The 23,084-nt window shown below is 34.3% G+C and overlaps 2 protein-coding genes across 2 annotated transcripts; both read left to right on the plus strand.

Annotated features, from left to right (window-relative positions):
• Window positions 1–10,060: 10,060 nt before the first annotated feature.
• On the plus strand, window positions 10,061–11,175 carry LOC132162172 (phylloplanin-like). Its single transcript, XM_059572436.1, has 2 exons — window positions 10,061–10,263; window positions 10,486–11,175. Exons 1-2 carry the CDS (start codon window positions 10,098–10,100, stop codon window positions 10,773–10,775), a joined length of 456 nt encoding a protein of 151 aa, XP_059428419.1. The 5' UTR covers window positions 10,061–10,097; the 3' UTR covers window positions 10,776–11,175.
• Window positions 11,176–20,060: 8,885 nt separating this feature from the next.
• On the plus strand, window positions 20,061–22,227 carry LOC132191767 (uncharacterized). The gene is made up of 6 exons (XM_059606858.1): window positions 20,061–20,158; window positions 20,259–20,501; window positions 20,543–20,654; window positions 21,183–21,559; window positions 21,941–22,007; window positions 22,219–22,227. The coding sequence occupies exons 1-6, from the start codon at window positions 20,061–20,063 to the stop codon at window positions 22,225–22,227; spliced, it is 906 nt and encodes a 301-aa protein (XP_059462841.1).
• The last annotated feature ends 857 nt before the right edge of the window (window positions 22,228–23,084 follow it).

Here is a 23,084-nt window from a genome sequence, read left to right on the forward strand (position 1 = left end):
AAAACCAGTCCATCAAACAACTCTCTGGTATTGTCGTAATGGTAACTGGAAGTCTGGAAAGACTGGAATGAAGAGAGAGATAGAGAGCGACGAGGGTAAGTCAGTGAGAGACGAGAGTGACGAGGGTCGAGGGTGATGGTTTGAAGACTGGTTAATGGTTAGTGGTTTCTGGTTTGGTTTAGAATTTACAAACGCTCGGTTTCAATCCCAGCCGTTAGATTTGCGAAAATATCAAAAAATTTAATAAATGAACGGCTGGATTTGGAGAGAGAATTAGTTAAACGATCTGGGCGTGCCACGTGTCGAAACCTTTAGTTTACCAAAACATTATTCACATGCGGCCGTTTGTATTTGAATCTGGTGTGCTTATTTAGTACAGTCCGTCGATTCAATAAAATTCATCAAGATTTAATTTCACTCGTTAGATCAAAGCACTCATGGCATGCTTACGGAGCTTGCGATACACCATATAACTCCGACGCGATTTAGTTGATTACAGCTGGCTTCCATTAAACACATCCTACGGCCAATATTTCATCAAAAATTTTGGAGGGCTGAGATGGCTTGTGGTCGTACCAAGACGACTCGTACACTGTCAGTCTCGATGATCGTGCATGCGTGCGAGCTTACAGCCGTTGATCAATTCCTCGAGTGCGATGGGGGGTTTTAAGTCGTTTGATCATCTCAGCTAGGGGAAGCTTACGAAAATTTGGATGCACCAAATAAATCCCACGCGAGAAAATGGCCAACAGCTAGCATCCACTACATGCATCCAAAGGGTGAAATTAAATCAAAAAAAATTGGACGGCTGTTGCCCATTGCGTGCAAACCAAGAGTCTCATAAATGTTGTCAGCCTCGTAGACCGTGCGTGTGTGGGGGAGATTTCCGAGACTGAGTGAGTGAGTGTATTGTCCACGTGTGTGTGTTGGTGAAACTGGTTTGATACGTTATCCAATAAACAATCTTGACAATTTATTTTAATCTTTATTTTATCATTCAATCAAAGACGTTAGATTAATGGGCTCATAGTGTCATGTGCAACACCATATAACTCTCACTTTCGTAATGGATTACAGCTGTATTCCATTAACTAAATCCAACGGCTCCGATTAAATCAAATTGAATCGGACGGCTATGATTAAATGCCTAAAATTTCAAAAATTCAAATAATCAGAAAAATCTAGTGTGGGTAATTTCAGGTGAGCTCGTCTCTTTAGTTATCCAATAAATCATCTAAACCGTTAAAATTAAATACAAATTTATATCAATTAAATCTTAACCTTTTAATTAACTAAATTGCTAAAGAAACCGTGTGTGCATAGTAGTGTAGTACTACATAGTTATTATTATCATTAATACTAATTTACTAAACGGTTGAGAACTTCAGAGTTGAGATTCTTGAGAGTTGAGATTATTATTATTATTAATACTAATTATTATTATTATTACTAAACGATTGAGATAATGAGATTCTTGAGAGTTGAGATTATTATTATTATTATTAATACTAATTATTATTATTATTTATTAATACTAAACGGTTGAGAATCTTGAGATTATTATTATTATTATTATTATTATTATTATTAATATGATTAATTGATTATTATGAATACGATTATTATTATTATACTATACCCTTGATCTTAATTGAACCTATGTACACACATTAATATGATTATTATTATTATTATTAACTTATGAATTAGACATTGGACATTAAACCTATAAATAATAATATAGTCTATACTCTACACTAACTTAGTTATATACTTATACTATACCCTTGATCTTAATCAATTAATTGTACACACATTAATTGAACCTATGAATATGATGATGATTATTATTATTATTATTTTTAACTAATTAATTGGACATTAAACCTATAAATAATAATATAGTCTATACTCTATACTAACTTAGTTATATACTTATACTATACCCTTGATCTTAATCAAATTAATTGTACACACATTAATTGAACCTATGAATATGATGATAATTATTATTATTATTATTTACTTATACTTTTTTTGAAAAGAAATCTGTCTTTATTGCCAACAACTCTATGAAAAAACAACAGAGAGTCTAGAGTGGTGAAAACACTCTAAGTATAGAGAGCATAAAGCTCTAGATTTACAATATCAGAAATACAACTAGGGGTTTCCTCAATCCAAGTATGATCGACCATGAATGCCGTTGCTTCCTTTGCTAGTCTATGTGCAGCCTGGTTAGCATCTCTCTTAACATGACAAACCTTCCAAGTGCGAAGAGATCCCAAGACTACCTTTGTGTCCTCTAAAATCTGTCCAAACGGCCTCAGGCTGGTCTCTAGCTCCCCAATAGCTTTGACTACAGTTAAAGAATCTCCTTCTAAAATAATGTCAAGGAACCCCAATTCACTGCAGAATTCAGCTGCTCGAAGAGCCCCCCAAGCCTCCCCAGTACTCGGTTCTTGGATCATCTGAATTACTTCACTTTTTGCTGCACTAACCATTCCATCATGGTCCCTCACAATGACACCAACCCCCATCCTTTTATTCTTAAAATCAAACGAAACATCCCAATTTACTTTGAAGAGTCCCACCGGTGGAGGAGCCCACTTCTCCTTAAATTTGCTCACCCCATCCGAAGAACCCTCCTGCATTCCCAAAGATTCGTTAAATTGACTCAATAGGAGCTCGCCCTCTTGGATCATTTTATTTGGATGCGTGAAGTCACCTCCGTGGAGCACAGAGTTTTTTCTAGCCCATATCTTTTTTGACAAAATAGCAAAAAGACATACATCTTCCCTGCTGCAGTGGTTGACTAGAAGTTCAAAAATATCCATGAAGCAAGACCCACGTAAAGAGCATTTCTGGAGCTTTCTCCTGCAGGCCCCCCACACGTCCACTGCAGATGGGCAGTCCCATAGGATGTGCAAAGCTGTTTCTTTCTCACTACCACAGAAGATACACAACTCTTCATCCACAACCCCCCTCCTCAATAAATTATCTTTGGTCGGGAGAATATTTTTGCAAGCCCTCCACAAGAAAACTTTTGAGGAATTTGGGATTTTCATGCTCCATAAATACTTCCATAATTGTGTACTCCCTGACTGTGTTGAACTCGTTCCGGACTGCATCATTTTCCTCTCCATCTCCAAATGGTATGCACTCCTAACAGTGAAAACTCCCGTGGGGGATGCTCTCCAAATCATCTTATCCGGCCTCCCATACTTGCTCTTAGGGATATTACAAATTATCTCGGCTTCGTCATCCTCAAAAATTTCACTAATCAGATCCCGGTTCCAGCCCCCCATAATTGGATCAAAAAGTTCATTTACCTTGGCATCTTCATGGAGAACCCTGCAAGGTGTTTGGATGCGAAAGGTGGTTGGCTTGGGGATCCACCTATCTTTCCAAATAGCCACAGATTTTCCATCACCAATACGCCACAAAATCCCCTCCAAAAATAGTTCTTTTGCCGCCATAATGCTTCTCCACGCAAATGAAGGCCGGCTTCCCAATTTGGCTTCTAGAAATGACCCCTGGTGATAATATTTTCCTTTTATGATTTTTCCCACCAAACTATCCGAAAAATGAGTCAATCGCCAACATTGTTTGGCTAGAAGGGCTTTATTGAAAGATTTTAAATCGCGGAAACCCATACCACCAAGGGATTTTGAGAGTCCCATTTTCCCCCAACTCATCCATCGAATCTTCTTTTCATTACCCTTATGTCCCCACCAAAATTTCTGCATCATTGAGTTGAGCTCCTTGCACAACTCCTTTGGGAGGAGGAACATACTCATGCTATAGGTTGGGATTGCTTGGACCACCGCCTTTATAAGTATCTCCTTTCCAGCTTGGGAAAGAAAATTATTCTTCCGATCAGACACCCTTTTGCGAACCCGTTCCTTAATGCCTTGGAATTCCCGAGTTCTGGATTTACCTACAAGAGCCTGTAAACCCAAATAGGTGTCATACCTCTGAGAGTCTGGTACCCCTGCCAATTGTATAATCCGTTCCCTAACCCCTTGCTCTGTATTACGGCTGAAAAAAAGAGAGAGGTTTTTTCTTTATTGAGTCGTTGGCCAGACCCTTGTTCATAACAATCCAGAATTGCTGAGACTCTTCTCCAATCTGCTTCAGTAGCCTTACAAAAAAGTAAGCTGTCGTCAGCAAAAAACAAATGATTAAGCCAAGGGCCCCTCACTGAAGTAGGGACTCCAGTGAGTGTACCCTCCGAAGTTGCATGAAGGAGCTGTGAGCTCAACACCTCGGCACTGAGGAGAAAAAGGTAAGGAGATAGGGGATCCCCTTGCCTAATTCCCCTAGATGGCCGGATATCTCCCACGGGGTTACCATTTACAATAATAGCATAGCGCACAGAGGTGATGCATGACATAATAAGATGGACCCATCTCCTATCAAACCCCATTTTAATCATTACACTTTCGAGAAAACACCACTTGACACGGTCATATGCCTTGCTCATATCGAGCTTAATAGCCATATAGCCTACCTTCCCCCACATACGTGAGTGCATCGTATGTAATGTTTCGTACGCTGCCAAGGTATTATCCAAAATCAAACGCCCCGGAATGAAAGCGCTTTGATTTTGAGATATAATCATGGGGAGTATCAACTTTAAACGATTAGCCAATACCTTGGCCACAATTTTATACAAAACATTGCAAAGACTTATAGGCTGGAAATCAGTCACCCTAGCGGGGTTATTTTTTTTTGGAATCAATACAATATGTGTGACATTCACTGTTTCATCAAAAATTCCAGAATTAAGAAAATTCAATGCAGCCGCACATACCTCTTCCCCCACAGTTTCCCAATTTTCCTGATAGAAGCAAGCAGGCAATCTGTCCGGGCCCGGTGATTTTAGGGGATCCGTCTGTTGCAAGGCTGAAAATACTTCCTCTGCAGTAAATTCGTGCAGCAGGTTTTTATTCATATCTTGCGAGACTCTGCTAGAAGTGTGCCTCAAGCAATTCTCCCTCCAGACGGTGAAGAGGAAGTAAAAATTTTCTGGAAATAACGGACAAATCCCTCCTCAATCTCCTTAGGTGTCTGAAGGTTATTCCCCTCCTCATCCCAAATATTCATGATCAAGTTTGTCCGTCTTCTTTGGGAGGCGCAAGCGTGAAAATATTTTGAGTTCTTATCCCCCAGTTTTAGCCAGTGTTCTTTCACCCTTTGTCTCCATTTCGTCTCATCTGTTTTTAGGAGTTTGTCAACCTCTCCCTGAAGAGACCGGATAGCATTTTGATTCCAAGGCCCTTCTTTTCGTTGCAATTCCTGAATTTCAGCAGATTTTTTTGAAATAAGCCCCTCCAATGGGTCCTTATTGATTCTCTGCCATCGAAGCAGACTTTGTTGACATTGAGTGATGTTTGACCCTTCTCCAAGTATCTTCGTGTTGACTCTTCCTCCGCCAGACTTGCTTCACCACTCTTCTAATATTTTCATTTTTATTCCAGGATGCTTCATACCTGAACCCCCTATTTTTCCTCCAAAAATTCTGCCCCTGTGTTTTAAAGGAGATTAGCAAAGGATTGTGGTCAGAACACCGAGCTGCCAGCACCTCCACCAGATGCACAGGAAAAATATTACTCCAATCCGGGCTGGCCAATGCTCTGTCCAGCCGTTCTAGAATAAAATCGTCACCTTCCCGATAGTTGCACGAAGTAAACTTTGACCCTGAAAAACCCAAATCCTGTAAATGACAAACGTCCAGAGTATTATTAAAATTTTCCATCTGCCAGCGAGGTCTAAGAGCCGCCCCATACTTTTCTGCATCCTCTGTTATCTCATTAAAATCCCCGACGCACAACCAAGCTAGAGGATTGAGAGAGCTTAGGTAACGAAGGAGACTCCATGACTCTTTTCTTTTGCTTGGCTCAGGATTTCCGTAAAAACCAGTGAATTTCCACACTTGGTCATTTGAATCCAAACACACCTCGGCGTTGATGTGTCGTTGGCTATAATTTTTGATCTCCACAGAAATCTCCTTATTCCAAAATAATGCCATACTTATACTATACCCTTGATCTTAATCAAATTAATTGTACACACATTAATTGAACCTATGAATATGATGATAATTATTATTATTATTATTTACTTATACTATACCCTTGATCTTAATCAATTAATTGTACACACATTAATTGAACCTATGAATATGATGATTATTATTATTATTATTATTTTTAACTAATTAATTGGACATTCAACCTATAAATAATAATATAGTCTATGCTCTACACTAACTTACTTATATACTTATACTATACCCTTGATCTTAATCAAATTAATTGTACACACATTAATTGTACACACATTAATTGAACCTATGAATATGATGATAATTATTATTATTATTTACTTATACTATACCCTTGATCTTAATCAAATTAATTGTACACACATTAATTGAACCTATGAATATGATGATAATAATTATTATTATTATTTACTTATACTATACCATTGATCTTAATCAATTAATTGTACACACATTAATTGAACCTATGAATATGATTATTATTATTATTATTATTCACTTATACTATATCCTTGATCTTAATCAATTAATTGTACACACATTAATTGAACCTATGAATATGATAATTATTATTATTATTATTTTTAACTAATTAATTGGACATTGGACATTAAACCTATAAATAACCTATAAATAATAACATAATTTATACTATATACAATGTTAGTTATATACTTATATTGTACCCTTAGATCTTAATCAATTAATTGTACACACATTAATTGAACCTATGAATATGATGATTATTATTATTATTATTATTTTTATTATTGACTAATTAATTAGACATTGGACATTAAACCTATAACTAATAACATAGTTTATACTCTATACAATGTTAGTTACATTATTATACCATACCCTTGATCTTAATTAATTAATTGTACACAAATTAATTGAACCTATGAATATGATTATTATTATTATTATTATTATTGTTATTATTAACTTATGAATTGGACATTAGACATTAAACCTATAAATAATAACATAGTCTATACTATATACAATGTTAGTTATACACTTATACTATAGCCTTATATCTTAATTAGTTAATTGTACATACATTGAACCTATGATTATTATTATTATTATTATTATTATTATTTTGGAATTGGACAATGGACCGTAGGAGTTAGGGGTAATTTGGTCATGAATATATTTTGGTGTGAATTAATAAGGTGGATTCCAAAACCTTGGTCATTTGCTTTTGATAGTTCTATGCTTTTCATTATTTCTTGTTTAGATTAATTGCATGCTTAGTTTTATTTTTTATTTTAGAAAAATCACTTTTTTGCTGTATTAGATTAGAATTTATTTAGTTTTCCTTCGCGCGTCCGCACAAGTGCCTCTGGGCACTTGCCAAACTATACTTTTCTTGCCGGTACAATACAATTCCACAACAATTCTAATGATAGCATGCAACCCAGCCCTAGTGTTATCACCATAGGACCATGAAGCACCGTTGTTGGTGATCTAAGACGCACGATACATATATTATTAGGCAATTGATGAGAGCACAATCATATACCCCAAGTCGTATTTCCTTTGGCAATTGATCAAAGCAAGGTCAGGTAGCACTCCAAACTATATCTTATTGGACAATTGACTAGAGTACGATCATGTACCCTGCCTGAGTTAGGAGTGGAGGGAGAGGGCGTCAAGAGGGGTCAATTCCTACCCCCCGTCTCGTATTCAATGGGGCAAAGCAAGATCATGTATCCTAGATTAGATTACATTTGAACAATTGGTCAGCATATAGTCATGTACCCTAGATCAAATTATATTGGGCAATGAGCTAGCACATGATCATGTACTGCAGTCATGTACTACAAATCAAATTATGTTGGGCAACTGGCCAGCACATGGTCAAGTACCCCAAATTATATTACATTGGGGAAATTAACCAGCATACAGTCATGTACCCCAAATTAGATTATATTGGAGAATTGACCTGCATATATTTATATATGGTCATGTACCATAGATGAGAGGATATGTTAGGTAGTTGATCAAAGCACCGAGGTTCGAGACTTTTAAAATCAATCAGTATGCTACACACACTTCCACTCTTACTCTCACACTCATTGTCGTGGCTTTTAAAATCACTATTAGATTAAAATTCAATAATAATGTTTCCCAAATCTAATAGTTATTTTAAAAGACACGTCATGAAGTGTATTAAGAGTGGAAGTGTGTAGCATTACTCTTATATTAATGTTTATTGTACTATGCATGCAATGAGACAGTGGAAACAGAAAAGCTACAAATCAAGCCATCTGAAATCCCTTGGTCTCAAATATATGCTTAAAATATCTTGAGGATCAAAAGATTTATTTATGGAGTTGAGAAAATTCATCGCTAGGTCCTTGCTGAGCAGTGGAAGAAGCAGGAGATTTGGTTTATACTAGATCTCAAATTGTTGGTCGTCCTCTTTGTGTGATGGAAAGTCGTAATTGAGGCCTAGATAAGATACAAGTGCTGTTTACCCATCAAACACTAGTGTTATAGTTTTGATTTGCTGTGGGTTTCGCAAATTAAAATGGTTTAATTATGGTGATCATACTTAAATAGCAGAATTTTCTGCCAAAAATCATGTCTCATATATATGAACCAAAAAGTCCCAATGAATCATATCTTAGCCCATCTTCCTTCGCTCCTAAAACTCCTCTGCATAATTAGTTCGTACCAATGTACTGCATATCTCCACGTGATATTCTTAAAGTTATCACAAACTCTCACATCAAGTGATCACTATCACTGTCTGCACATTGGCAAATGCTATTTTTCATTCCCCTCACCATCTCTTCTCTCTTGTTTTTTATTTTATTTTATTTTATTTTTGAAAAAATCAAAATATTGAAAGAAGGAAGATGGTGGGGAGTGAAGAAATTCATAATGAAATAGAAATAAATTGCGAAAATAAAATAAATGAGACACAAATATTTTATGTGGTTCAGTCAATGACCCTACGTCCATAGATAAAGCCCTAAGAGCTATATTAGGCTCTTATTAAATCGATTTGTTTACAATAAAAAATGCTTTATTTATAGAGCTTACACATAAATGCAATCTTAATCAAATCCCATAATTTAGGGTGATCAAATCATAATCAAATTCCTAAATTAGGCTAATCTAATCTTCATCAAATCCCTAGCTTCAGGATCATTCAAATATCCTCTAACAGGGAGATGGTGAGGAGAATGTATTGTAGCAACCCTCCTCTACAGCTGGACCTCTCTACAAAGTAATAATTTTTTTTTTTTTTTGAGAAAACTCTACAAAGTAATAATGAATTCTCAATCTATGCTCTAGAGCTATGGACTTATCTACAACTTTTGCCTTTTGGAGTTAATATTGAATCATCAACGATTTTAGGCTAATCTAATCTTCACCAAATCCCTAACTTTAGGGTCATTTAAATATCCTCTAACAAGGAGATGGTGAGGAGAATGTATTGTAGCAACCCTCCTCTACTGGTGGACCTCTCTACAAAGTAATAATGAATTCTCAATCTGTGCTCTAGAGCTATTGACCTATCTACAACTTTTGCCTTTTGGAGTTAATATTGAATGATCAACGATTTTGGAGAGAAGACCAAAATCAAGGGAATGAGAGTTGGCTTTGTGCTTTAGAGCTATGGACCTATCGACAACTTTTGCCTTTTGGAGTTAATATTGAATGATCAATGATTTTGGAGAGACGACCACAATCAAGGGAATGAGAGTTGGCTTTTATATATAGGAATATAGGATAATAGGGGTAAGTCCACAAAGGTGGCGTGCATGGTGAAGCGGAGCTTAATGACAAACTCTTTGATATTGAAAAGCAAAAATTGACAATCTTTCTATACATGCATGCATAGAGATCTAGCACTTTGTGATTTTAATTATGTCAGAAAAGTCAGCTGCAACTTGGCCATATGCAGCATTTCTGGATACTATAAAAATGCTTACATGCCTGGCCACCATTTCTACAAGTCAGTTGAGATAAATTAAGCAAGTGATTCTTCTCTACCAATATAGTAGCCATGGCCTCCAAATTAGCTCTCTTTGTTTTCCTTGTCATTGTTGCGGTGGCTGCTCCGCTTCCTAGAGCCGAATCCCAGCTTGGTGACCTCGGTTTTATTCGCATCGATGGGACTGTGTTTTGTTCTATTAATGGTAGTATAGGTGCCAATGGGGCCGTTTTCCCAAGTAAGTTTCCCGTCTCCATATAAATTTCTTACAAACTGAATTATAAGATTTATATAATTTAATTTTTAAAAGTATCATGTCTTTTGAACATGAGAAGCATTTTTTTTTTTTTTTTAATTAATGTTATTGAAAAAACATGTGAAACTCACGTGTTATAAAATTCTTTAGAGCTCTTCTAATGTTATTTTTCACTATGGTTTTGTAATGTTTACTTTTATTCAGATGCTATAGTACAACTACGATGCGGAGCTCGAAATGTTGTTTCTACTATAACCAATCGCTCTGGAGTGTTTTTCATGGTAGTGTTGGATCCTCTACAAGTTACTGTCCCCTTCGCGTTGACCAATTGCAGTCTGGTGGTTGCCACACCCCTCTCCACCTGCAACGCTAGCCTTGCCAATCTTGGGGGAACCTTACAGTCACCCTTGCAGCTCAACGGGACTATCGTTTTCGGCCGTCTCCGTCTCACCACCCTTATTCCAAGGGGGTTCCAATTGACTCGCGCAACCTGAGCAATACTATAAGAGTAATGTTAGAAATCATATTTTTATCTCATAACTATGCTACAATGCTGACGCAACAATTCTAACCAATCATTATTAAAAAAGAAAAATAAAATTGGTTAAGTGAGATTATTGTGTTAGCATTGTTGGATAATTATAGAATAAAAATACGGTATATATAGCATTACTTTTACTACAAAGATAAGTTACAAGCTAGTGCTAAGATTACACATGAATAAGGTTCATTGTACCAATGACCAGGATATGTAGTATTTTACTTTCCAACTAGTCCCTAAGAATTCTCTCTTTTTTGTTTATATGAAGGTAATTGGCATCCAAAATGTAAGTCCTTCCCCGAAGCACTTTTGCTGCCTATAATGAATAAAAGCCTTTTTCTACGAATTTGTATGAAAAATTAATGTCGATCCCCTTCAAAATGGGATTTTATACTCTACTATCCATTGCAAATTTCAAATAATGATAATTTTTTTTTGACATGTCCACCCAAAGAGAAAAGGGGATTCGAATGAGTGACATCCGCTTTATAAGGCGTGATTTACAGCCGATTGAACTACCCCTTGATGACTAAATCATGATAATTTACGCAAGGAAAATTCGCAATATTATGATGCAAACATGTTATCACAAAATTTGGACTCATCATTTGTGGATTTGCTTGGACTTTCGGGGTCAAAAAGGGTACTTCGTTGCCAAAAGGTTAACTAATTAAGTAAATAAGGAATTTGACTCCATCCACTGTAAAAAATTAAAAATTGCTATTCCATTTCAAGTATTCCATGGATTATTATACTAACGTAGAAGGAACCTAGAGACCTATTTATTACATTGAAATATGATGAAGCTCTTATTACAATTATGCTTATTAACTTGATACATAAGTTGATTTATATAAGTAAACCTAAATTGACTTATATAAAGAAACATAAATTAACTTATACTGTAATTAATAGTTGATATATACTGCATACATAATTATAGTTGTATGACAATAGTATGAGAGTCTACCAAATATCATTTCTCATTTTAGTACATAAAAATTTGTGCCAAACAAAAAATTGGTTCTTTTGGTAAACAATTTCTAAAAGTATTTATTTGACTTTATTGCTTTAAAAATGCTAAAACGCACTTTTAATAAAAGCTTTAAAATAAAGCGTCTTCTAAAAAATTTATTTCTGACTTCAAAAACCATAATATATTTCAACGCAATCTTCAACAACTTCTTACAAAATCTCAATGTCTTGTTATGTAACTCTTCCAGTTTTCAATCGTTTGCTTGTTTGCATATATATATATATGCATGAATCATGCATACACTTTTTATTTTTATTTTTCTAGCAACAAGAGAAAAAGGGAAAGGGTACAATACAAACACTTGCTAGACGTACGAAAGAGGACTTACAATTTGCCAAATTTATTATAAAACTCATGATCGGTTTCATGTAGTAATAAACATTAAACGTAATTTTTATTTTATTTTTTTTGTTGAAAAGTAAAAGTATTACAAACAAAAAATTTACGTTCGAGACTAGAGACCCAAAACCACGTGTCGAGCCGATAGACAAGCATTTGGGTATGTTTGGCCAAGAACTTGAAAAATGAAGTGGACAAAAGCTGTAGCAGATTTGATTGATGTGAGAAAAAAAAATGTTTTGTATGAAAAAATAAAAAAATTTATTTTGTAGTGATTCTTTTATTTGAATAATAATAAAAAATAATTAATATGATGTAAAAAGTAAGAATATCATAGTTAATTTTGAAAGAAATAGTGTGAGATATCTTTTTAGGTCCGATTGACTCGTTTGACAATCAGAGCTTCAAAGACCAGCCGATGCGGTCTTGTTTTACAAAATCACTGAAAAGCACACTCTTGTTTCTAGAAAAGCTTTGACTTTTCCATTGATACAAAGCAAAGCAACACAAACCCAGAAACCCTAGTTTTCTCTACGCCATTGGCCACTCCCAAGAAGCTATCTTCTTGGGAACTCATTCCAAGAAGACAGCTTCTGCAGCAGCGAGATAAGATCGAGATGGCTCCCTGCTTCCATAATATTGTAGATGGTCAATCCCGGCCTGTCAACTGTCAACAATTGAGTACGTTGCACAAAGCACTTCTTTTTGTTTCTTCTGTTGTCTTTTCCTTTGTTTGCATTAAAATGGGATATTTGTGTTTGGTCATGTCAGGTTACCCGTTGATTGACTTGAAAAATCAATGGTGATCCTTTTGTTATGTGACTCGTGTACACCACTTAGACCTTTCAACTTATGATTTTATTGTTTTCACTTTATATATATATATATATATATATATATATATCAAATTCATCCAAAAAAAATTATATTTATTGAATTTATATCAAGAACATGAATTGACTTTTCTTTATTTCAAATGAATGAAGATAATCTTATCTCGCAAGTTGCACGACCCAACCGAACCAAATCTTGTGTGTTTAATATTTTAGTTATGTGCTCCTACCCACAATTTTTTTACCTATAAATAAATGTTTTTAACCTTACCCAATAAACATTTTGGTTCTGCCCATTAAATTTTTTGGCCCCTGCTGCTCCTATCCAAAAAATCTTTTGAGCCATATCCATTAAAACCTAAAAGTTGATTACTCATTCGCAAATCTTTTGGCACTTGCCCATTAAAAACTGTAGTAACCTTATCTTTTACCCTAACCCATTAAATTGGTTACCCATTTGTGATTTGGCCCTACTCAATAAATTTTATATTTCTTCAACATTTTGTTGTATATCTCGTTACCATTCTAACCCTAAACAAACACAAGTCCACAATCAAGAGCCTTAAAATTTGAAATTTAGTGCATACTTTCCTATACTTATTTAATTTTTCAAACAAAAAATAAAATGGAATGACGCAATTTGCAACACAAAGGTAATGCAAAGTAATTTGTTTTTAGACAATGCTTAAACTCACTATATTCACGTCCATGCACAATTTGTATTGAGAGTTTATTGCGTTAACAAAATATATAACAATTTTTTTTTTTTTTTTTTTAAATGATGTTTAAAATAAAAAATAAAATTTAGAAGAAATACAGTTGAAAAAAATACAATCCTTATAAAAGAAATAAAGAATGATAAAAAATAAAAATAAAATAATATAAAGAAAGAATAGATAATCGGATGTATGGTGCCGTTCAAAATCCATTAGCCAAATAAGATAAAGTGGATTTTGGTTAGCCATTTTGCATAAAAATTTAGATAAACCAATGTGAATACTCTTACGATTCAAAACAATGAAAATAAAAAATAGATTCTAAAAAGCATTAGCCTAGGAGGCCTACCATATCTTCTTCTTCTTCTTCTTTTTTGGACGTGGGTTAGTTTTGTCGTATTGCAAATGAGAGTCAATTCTATCAAAATGCGGTGTAAAATCTCATTTTACACAATTCAATAAAAATTTGACACATCAGGTAAAAACACCAAATACAATAGAGATGAAAACAGTGTATATTTAATTCAAATAAATCCTATGAACTTCTCCTTTTGTTCGAACTCAAGGCCCACCTTCCACCACTGAACCTGAGGGCGAAACTACATTGGGCCCCAAGCCCTCATATTTCCTCAAAAAAATAAAAAAATAAAAATTGCCCTTATAAATTTTTTAAAATTATAATTTTAACTAAATTTTTATATTTTAATTTTGCCCCCGAAACTCTAAATGCTAGTTTTGCCTCTAACCGAACCCCTCCACTTACCTTCGACTTAGAACCCTTAACACCGGAGTCTTCAAAACCAACCAAGACGGTGGCTTTGGAGATTTTATCAATGAGTACTTTGTCTATAAGGTATTTTATCATGAGAAAGGAAAATTACTTAGTATAAAGAATTATTATTTTTTTTTTTGTGTTTCAAGCTAAAATATTTGCTTTCTATTAAAAGATGCAAAACACTCAATTTATACTACGAGGTTATTGAAATTATTCAACCAGAATTCATTTCCATTATATTTATATATGTTGAATTTGTGGAACTAGAATTAGTTTGGGATCTTAACTTTTGCAGAATCAAATCACCCAAAACCGAGTTGGATAATTGCATCCCGACAATGAGCAAGCGGATTAATGTTAGCTTTCACAAGTAAAAATTATTTTGTAATGGTTTATGTAACAAAACGTCAACATTTTATTTCTTTTGTTCATACTTATATGTAATAAAAAGTGATGTCAATCATTTTCTTTCTTTCTTTTTTTAAATTATTTAACACTTCAAATTATTTAACACCACAACACTTCAAAGTATTTAACACATAAAACGAACAACATTTAAGGAAATCCTTACAACATTTTAAGTAGTTTATAAAAAAAAAAATTAAAAAAACATTAACGGGTCATAAGTAGATTAGCAAAATGATCACGCTCAATATTCATAAAATTTTCATTTGATGTCCCTAATTGTTGTATGCTTGACTCATCTTGTGCTTCGTCATCGCCTATACTGTCAGTAGGTAGTAAATCGTCATCATCATCATATGATTAGAAATCAGCATCATTTTTTTTTTTTTTTTTTTTTTTTGTGTGTCAGTAGCATGATGTGGAATAAGTTTTGCAAATGAGAGAGGCTTGACTCGGTGGTGTATAGGGGTGTCAATGCGGCAGTTAAAAACCGTCTGCTAACCACTCTAACCGCTTAACCGTATTAACCGTTAACCGCCTAACCGCTAGCGGTTAACGGTTATTGGGTTTACTAACCATAACCGATAACTGCCTTTTTATATAACATATTTTTATAATTATAATTATAAAAATATTTGTACATATAACATAATCACTTGATCATTAAATCACAATTTTTTTTAAAAATAATTAAATCACAATTTGAGTATTAATATATTATCACTATAATTTATATGATTATATCACATGAGATTGATCATTAAATCATTTGATTATATAATAACAAATTATACATATATAATATGACATAACTCATAAGTATACCAATTCATACTAATACAACAATTAAATATCTGGAGACTTATTTCCAATGTATGTTATAAACTTATAAATCTATATATGTTATAAGTCTATATAAGTCTACATATGCATATGAATAATATAAATGTATAATATCAATACTTAATCATATGATTCAATGACAATTCAAATACTTTATTCAAGACTTCAAGTGAATCATATTATTAATGTACAATGATGATATGATTCGTATAATATCAAATTAAGTAATTGACATTGGATTAAACAATGACCAATGTGTTACTTATAAACACAATTTAAGTATTAATGTATTATCATTATAATTTTAATAATTTATATATTATCACTATAATTGATATGATTATATCACATGATGACTTGATCATTAAATCATATGATTATATAATAATAAATAATACATATATAATATGACATAACCCATAAGTCATAAGTCTACAAGTTAATCATATGATTCATGTACAATGATAATCACAATTGATTCAATTGAATTAAACAATATATTACTTATAACTACAAGTCTACAATTTAATTAAAGCATTATTAGATACTTTAGGAATTTAGGATTTAGGAGTTTGAACATTGCCATTTACCATTGATATTAAGTTAAATTCAAAGAAAAAAGATTATAAGTAAATATAATAAGAATTTAAATAATTAATAATATGAATCATATGATATAATTTAATGAGACTATATGATTATATAATATCAAATTAAGTAATTGACATTAGATTCAACAATGTGTTACTTATAATCACAATTGAAGTATTAATGTATTTTTTGAACATTTTTTAGAAAAAGAAATTTAACCATTTTTTGAAGAAAAAAAAAATTAACCATTTTTTGAACAATTTTGAATTTTTTGAACCATTTGTAACAATTTTTTTAAAATTGAATCATTGATAGTTAATAGTTTTATCCTTTAACCTTTTTTTTTTTAAAAAAAAAAAATTATATAGAAGGCAAAACTACGTCATTTTGCACCTGTATATATTCATCTCTTTCTTCCCAACCCTAAATCTCACGAAATCTCAAAATCATTCAAAGTTGCTGAGCAGCCTCTCTTAAGTCTCAAACTCTCAGTCTCTCACTGTGAGTCTGTGACACCTTCTCAAGTCTCAACTCTCTCAAACTCACCCGCTGCTCACGATCGGCTCAACGAAAATACTGGGTAGTTTCTTTCCCAAATTAAACAGCCAAGGTCAGTGATTTTGGGTTCATTTTCTTGGAGTTTTTCCCGAGCTACTTTGATTTTTGATTTCCTACTATTTTACAATTCTTTCCAATAATTTTGGGTTGTTTATTGTGTATTTGTTGATTATTGGGGTATGATCGGAATGAGTTTTGAATTATATTGTGTATGGCAGCCGTATGGGGTATTAGGAGTTGATTTGGTTTATATATATATATATATAGCTCTGTTCTGTGTGCATTGAAGACTATCTACGGCTGATTTGTTTTTTATATATATCTCTGTGACTCTGTTCTATGTGTTGTGTGTCTTCAACGCACACACAGAACAGAGCTATATATATATATATATATATATATATATAGCCAAAAGGCTTGAATCATTCAATATATAGGGATAAATTACATTTTCTTCTTCAATAAATTACATTTAAGTAGGTTTTACAAATAGAAGTATGTATATTAAATTGTCTACGGGTGTTTATCAACTGTATTAGATGGAGGATACTTTGAGTGATGCAAGTATCTCGCCAACGAGTAGCCCTCCCCCTGTTATGGAAGTGCAAGATGTTGAAACACATTTCTCTGAAAATGTTAGAAGTTCCTCACCTTCCCAACAAACCAAAAAACTTACAAATCAATCTATTGTGTGGGAGCACTTCAAGAAAGTGGAACCAATTGACAAGGATAATTCTAAAGCTAAGTGTAATCATTGTAGCAAGTTGATAGGGTGTCACTATAGGAGAAATGATACTTCACCCATGATGACCCACCTTATCCATGGTTGCCCAACATCTCCACTTTTGAAATCAAAATTACCCGAAGGCCAAACTCTGTTGCAAACGTCACTTAAGAAATCGGTCGAAAGCACTACTAACAACCAATTGGGATTCAAGAAGTATGATCCGGAAATTATAAGGAATGAGTTGGTTGAGTATTTCATTGCGAGTGAGCTGCCTTTTAGGCATGTGGAGAGTCATTCGTTTGGAAAATGGATGAATATTATATTATTATGTTTAATATTATAACTTTTCTTCTTTTGATGTCCACAGGATTTGCTAGAGGACCAAATGAGAGGATTGATGAAGTTTTAATGTTTTATTTGTATCATTTAATGTTTTATTTGAACTTATTTTATATGCTTTGTGTTGAACTTTTTTTATATATATATATTTTTTATATGTTGTGACAATTGTCTGAATTCTGAACTTTTTTTTGTATGTTGTGTTGAATTATTTAAGGAAATTTTTTTAAAGTACAAGTAAATGTAAATTTTGGGTCAAATATTTTTTATTTTTCAATATAGGCTCTTTTTATAGTAATTGGGCCCAAGAAGATATTAAAAATACAAGAGAAAATAAATGAGAGTAAAAAAAAACCCAAAAAGCCCTAAAGAAAACAAAAAAAAAAACCCAATTTTAAAAAAGCGGTTAGTGGGCAGTTATCTATTTTGCTAACCGCTAACCGCCTAACGGTTATCGGTTAGCGGTTGCGGTTAGTGAAATCTACTAACCGCTAAGGCGGTTACGGTTAGCGGTTATTGCCCGCTAACTGTAACCGCCTTTACACTCCTACTTTTAAGTGTAAGATCAGCAAAGAAAATTAACAATTTATACGAAAAGTAGTTTAGTACGTATCACAACATTGACTTCTAAAAGCTACAAGCGTCCTGCCCAATAAGTCTACTGCATGTTAGAATTTCCTCATGAGATGAACAAATTAAGGTACGTTCACTCGCAAAATAAAAAAATTGGGTACGTTTTGAAGTATATATATTAGCTTGTGCTTCTCTACTTCTCTACTTCTGTTATTGATACAAAGGACTAGAGAGTCAAAGGTGGCCCAATCGCCAAACATGGTGTCGGCATTCTAGTTTGGAAGAGTACGAAGGAGTTGGCGAGTGAGGCACAGAGGCATGTGGTCCCCATCTTCAAATTATGGAGCTGTATTGGGCTGTAAACAAGATGGGCCCTAAATGGGTCGAGCTGAAACAGACATTTTGAGTAGTAACACAATAGGCCCAAAGGGGCCGAGACAAAACTAAATCCCCATCCCAATCGATAATCTTGAGTCCTTAATGTAGTTTACGGCATGTTTGGGATTGCATTTGAGAGGTCTAAAAACACTTTTAATACTCAAAAAATTTCGTTTGAAGAAAAAAGTACTTGTTTGGTAAGAAAATTAAAAGTGCTTTTAAGGGTTCAAAAAGCTTAAAAATAGCTAAAACGCATTTTTGGCAAAAGCTTAAAAATGAAGTTTTAAGCTTAAGTGTTTGGGATTGCATTTGAGAGGTCTAAAAACACTTTTAATACTCAAAAAATTTCGTTTAAAGAAAAAAGTATTTGTTTGGTAAGAAAATTAAAAGTGTTTTTAAGGGTTCAAAAAGCTTAAAAATAGCTAAAACGCATTTTTGGCAAAAGCTTAAAAATGAAGTTTTTGTCCAAAAGCGTTTTTTGACTTAAAAACTCTATTTCTCTAACGTAATCCCAAACAGACTCTTAGTATTAGGGTTACAATGCCATTTCTTTTCCTTTAATTTGTGAAGTTTGTTTGGGCTTATTACCATTCATGGGGCTGTTTGGTATTGGACAATTACTGTCTAGTGGCTTGGAACTACAGTAAGATTTGATTGATGTAAGAAAAAAGTAAGAATGTTTGGGTATAGGAAAATATTAAAAAAAAAAAAAATATTTTGTAGTGATTTTTTTATTTGAACAGTTTAATAATTTGATTGATGTAATGTAAAAGTAAAAATATTTAGAGTTAAATTTGAGATAATAATTATGAGACCTTGTTTGGGCCATTGGCAAACTTGGCCCCTATATATATATTGTTTCTATATATATATATATTTTGTAAGTATTCTATAGTATTTTCTTTGAAAAATTGTCTCCCTTTTCCAAAGCTGAACCCGTTGCTCGGTTAGCGTTGGTGACTCCATTCACTCGACGAAAAGTTGCCACTTGGCATAGATCCTAAACTCTCCCCGTCACGCTAAATTCTCTCCTCTAAACGTAACAGAAAGAAAATTTTCAAAAATGTAAGAGTAACCCGCCACTTTTGAGAAACAGAAAGAAAGAGAAAGGCTCTCAGAGAGACAATGGCACCGTCCCCATCTCCCATCGAACTCACAGTAGCTTCGGCTCTGCTTCTCCTCTCAGCCACACCTCCCTCTCCCTCTCTGATCTCCGCTCCGCAGTAAAATTCATACAGCCAATTTGGAAATCCTATTCTCATTTGCATTTGCATTTTAATTTTTTTTGTTTTCACGCTCTGTTTTTGCAATTTCGTTGAGTAGGTTGGCTTCTGAGGACCAGTCCCTCAAGGATGGAAGGGAAAGACAGAGTTGCAGAGAGAGCTTGGTGCTGAGCGATCCCAACGCAGTGCCGCTTATGGAAGAGTCAGGCTCTGTTTCGACGCCATGCACTTCATCGCTCGCCAGCGAGGGATCGTCTGAGGAGATTAGAGCTCGTCCGAAGAGCATCATGGACGTTCTGTCTCGCTACCATGACATGAAGCTAAAGGTTGATCTGATTTCTCAGTCTGTGCCAGTTTTTTGCTTTCTGATTGTCCTTCTTCTAGTTTAACACTGTTTAATCTGTTTGGATTCATTGTCACTGCGTATTGGTTGAATATGCGCAAGGATATGCTTGAATCTGATTTTTTGAACTATGGCGTTTTCAATTACTGTTTGGTTGTTTTTTACATGAACCGATGCTATTATCTTTGAAATTTTGGGGTGTGATTTTCAGTTTTTGTTTGAATTTCAGTGTTGAATTGCTTTTTTTTTTTTTTTTTTAACGTCCATTATGAGTTTTGAGTTTTGTGTGATCGGAGTCTTCTATTTTTCGCTCATATTTCACTTGAATTTGCTTGCTCTTACTCGAATTCTTTCGGATACGAATTTCGAAATTTGTTGCAAATTGGATCGTGCCAAAATGATCTCCTAAGCCTTGCTTTACCAGTTCACAATCCAACCTGCTATCCGTGGTCAAATACGATTCACATTGTTTTCAATTTTCACGCCGACTCCGTTCTATTTTAATTTCTGTGTGTCGAGTACGTACCGTCAAAGCTTCTCCATTCTATCAAATTCGAATTCACAAAGATCTGTGAAATAGATACGCAAATTGTTCGAATTGCTCGAATGTTAATTATTCCTTTCTTTTTCCCTTCCTTGTTTGAATTGATAGTTTGTTAACGAATTCATTTGCTGTCTCAGTCTGTGAACAAACAAAATCCGAAGATCTTCCAATTTTCTCAGGTCGTACGGAAGAGCCGGTCGAAGATTCTCTATAGCTCCGGGAAGGCGACGACAAAAACCTCGGGATCCGAGTCCACAGAGGCGTCGTGCTTGTCGAGCAGTTCGACCGCAGGCTCAAGCGCGCGAAGCCGAATAAGCTGCTACGTTAGCCGAGGTGAGAAAAGGCTTGCAATGGTCCACGAGGACGAAGAGATAAGGAGGAAGCATGTCAGCTCGACTCACATGCGCCGCCGAGCCGATTCCATTTTGAAACTACTCTCTGGCGGTTGTTCCTCTGAACTGAAGATACGTCAACTTCTCGGTGACAGCCCTGACACAAGCAAGGCTCTCAGAATGTGATCTTTCTCTCTCTCTCTCTGAACTTGCCACATGGCCTTTTGAGTGTGTGACGCACGTGGCATGTGATAGCTCTCCAATTTGTTTGTTAGGTTTTTGTCTGTTAACAAATTGGAGTGTATGAACATGGTTGATCATCTCAACCGTTTGATTGCATCATATAATCGGACGGTTGAAAAATGCATTCACGCATACTGGGTGTTATGAATGATCCACTCAGTGGACTCCACGGGATGTATTCCTCCCATTACACGCTCTAATTGTGATGGGTCCAGTTGGCATGATTGATCAAGACCAGTAACTATATGATCTAAATCAACGGCACTTGCTGTTTTTTGTGTGGAAGGAGTTCATGATAATTGGCTTTTGTTCCAATGCAGGTTGTTGAAGCTGGATGAGGTGCAAAGGTCCGGCACAGGAGGACGTCACGACCCCTATATTTACAAGGTATTTCTGCTCCTCACAATTTGGGACTTAAAATTTTGCACCCATTAAAAATATCCAACATATAAAATTTAAGAAAATGTTGTAATGTAAAATGTATGTCCCACATGAATTTTTTTGGGGTTGATATATACTTAGATTGTTCTGGCTTGTTTTAGAAAGCTTCTTTTATATAATTATAATTGGGTATATGTGTTTCTTTATTTGAGTGCAGATAGCATGAGAAAGTAGATATTAGTAAGACCCTGATAAGCAGGTTCATTTATAGATTTTTGGGTCATTCGACTCATCCCTCTAGTAGGGAAGTTTTGGTTCGGATACTTAAAGGTAAGAATATCGATATCGATAAATGTTTAATATTGAGAATATTGCTTTGAACTTCCAATATTATGTCCTAAGTGTAAATGGAACGATCACTATACCAAACTTTCATAGATAATACTCGTCATATTTGATGGAATTTAATTTCTTATATCAAAATGTTGTTGGATCTTGTTTTGTTTCTCCAAGAAATGGTTAAAAACAAAGAAAAATTGTTGTGATTTCAGATATACGATCTCGCTAATATTGTACACATTGCAGTCGATGTTCTGTCTCCTAGTTAAGAGGGGGATTCAATAATTATAGAAAATTCTTTCTATTCAAAAACTTAACCCAAAGAAAAACAAACACAAAAACAAAATTGAATTTACGTTTGGATGTGGCTATTGAGCTGAAAACTTTCTTGCAGCAACTTGGACGAGAAGGATGATAAGTTCAAGCAAATAGTCAAGGTGGAAAAATAAAGGAATAGGGTGACCATTTGTTTTGTGATGAGTACAGTTGACATGTGTTTTTTGGGTTGTTAAGTAGTTTTTGAGTAATTCTAAATGCTCATACTTCATCTTATTTCATGAGTAAAGTTATGCATCATCTCATCACCCTAAAGTGTAGGTGTTATGATTTTTTCAATCATTTAGTGTATAAAAATTGATTTTTAATTAGAAAATCATGCTACATAAGCGTTGGGGGGTGTCATGGGATAAATTGGTGATAATAGAATTACTCTACTCCCATATCACTAGGTTGATGGGACAATTC

The sequence above is a fragment of the Corylus avellana genome, chromosome ca9 (assembly GCF_901000735.1).
Source record: "Corylus avellana chromosome ca9, CavTom2PMs-1.0".
In the NCBI taxonomy this organism is placed as follows: domain Eukaryota; kingdom Viridiplantae; phylum Streptophyta; class Magnoliopsida; order Fagales; family Betulaceae; genus Corylus; species Corylus avellana.

Bases quoted from the DNA above. Each gene is read 5' to 3' on its own strand.
- LOC132162172 (XM_059572436.1), top strand. From the start codon at position 10,098: ATGGCCTCCAAATTAGCTCTCTTTGTTTTCCTTGTCATTGTTGCGGTG. The intron at 10,264-10,485 runs GTAAGTTTCCCG...ACTTTTATTCAG, and splicing joins CAATGGGGCCGTTTTCCCAA to ATGCTATAGTACAACTACGA.
- LOC132191767 (XM_059606858.1), top strand. From the start codon at position 20,061: ATGGCACCGTCCCCATCTCCCATCGAACTCACAGTAGCTTCGGCTCTG. The intron at 20,159-20,258 runs GTAAAATTCATA...TTCGTTGAGTAG, and splicing joins TCTCTGATCTCCGCTCCGCA to GTTGGCTTCTGAGGACCAGT. The intron at 20,655-21,182 runs GTTGTTTTTTAC...TTGCTGTCTCAG, and splicing joins GCGTTTTCAATTACTGTTTG to TCTGTGAACAAACAAAATCC.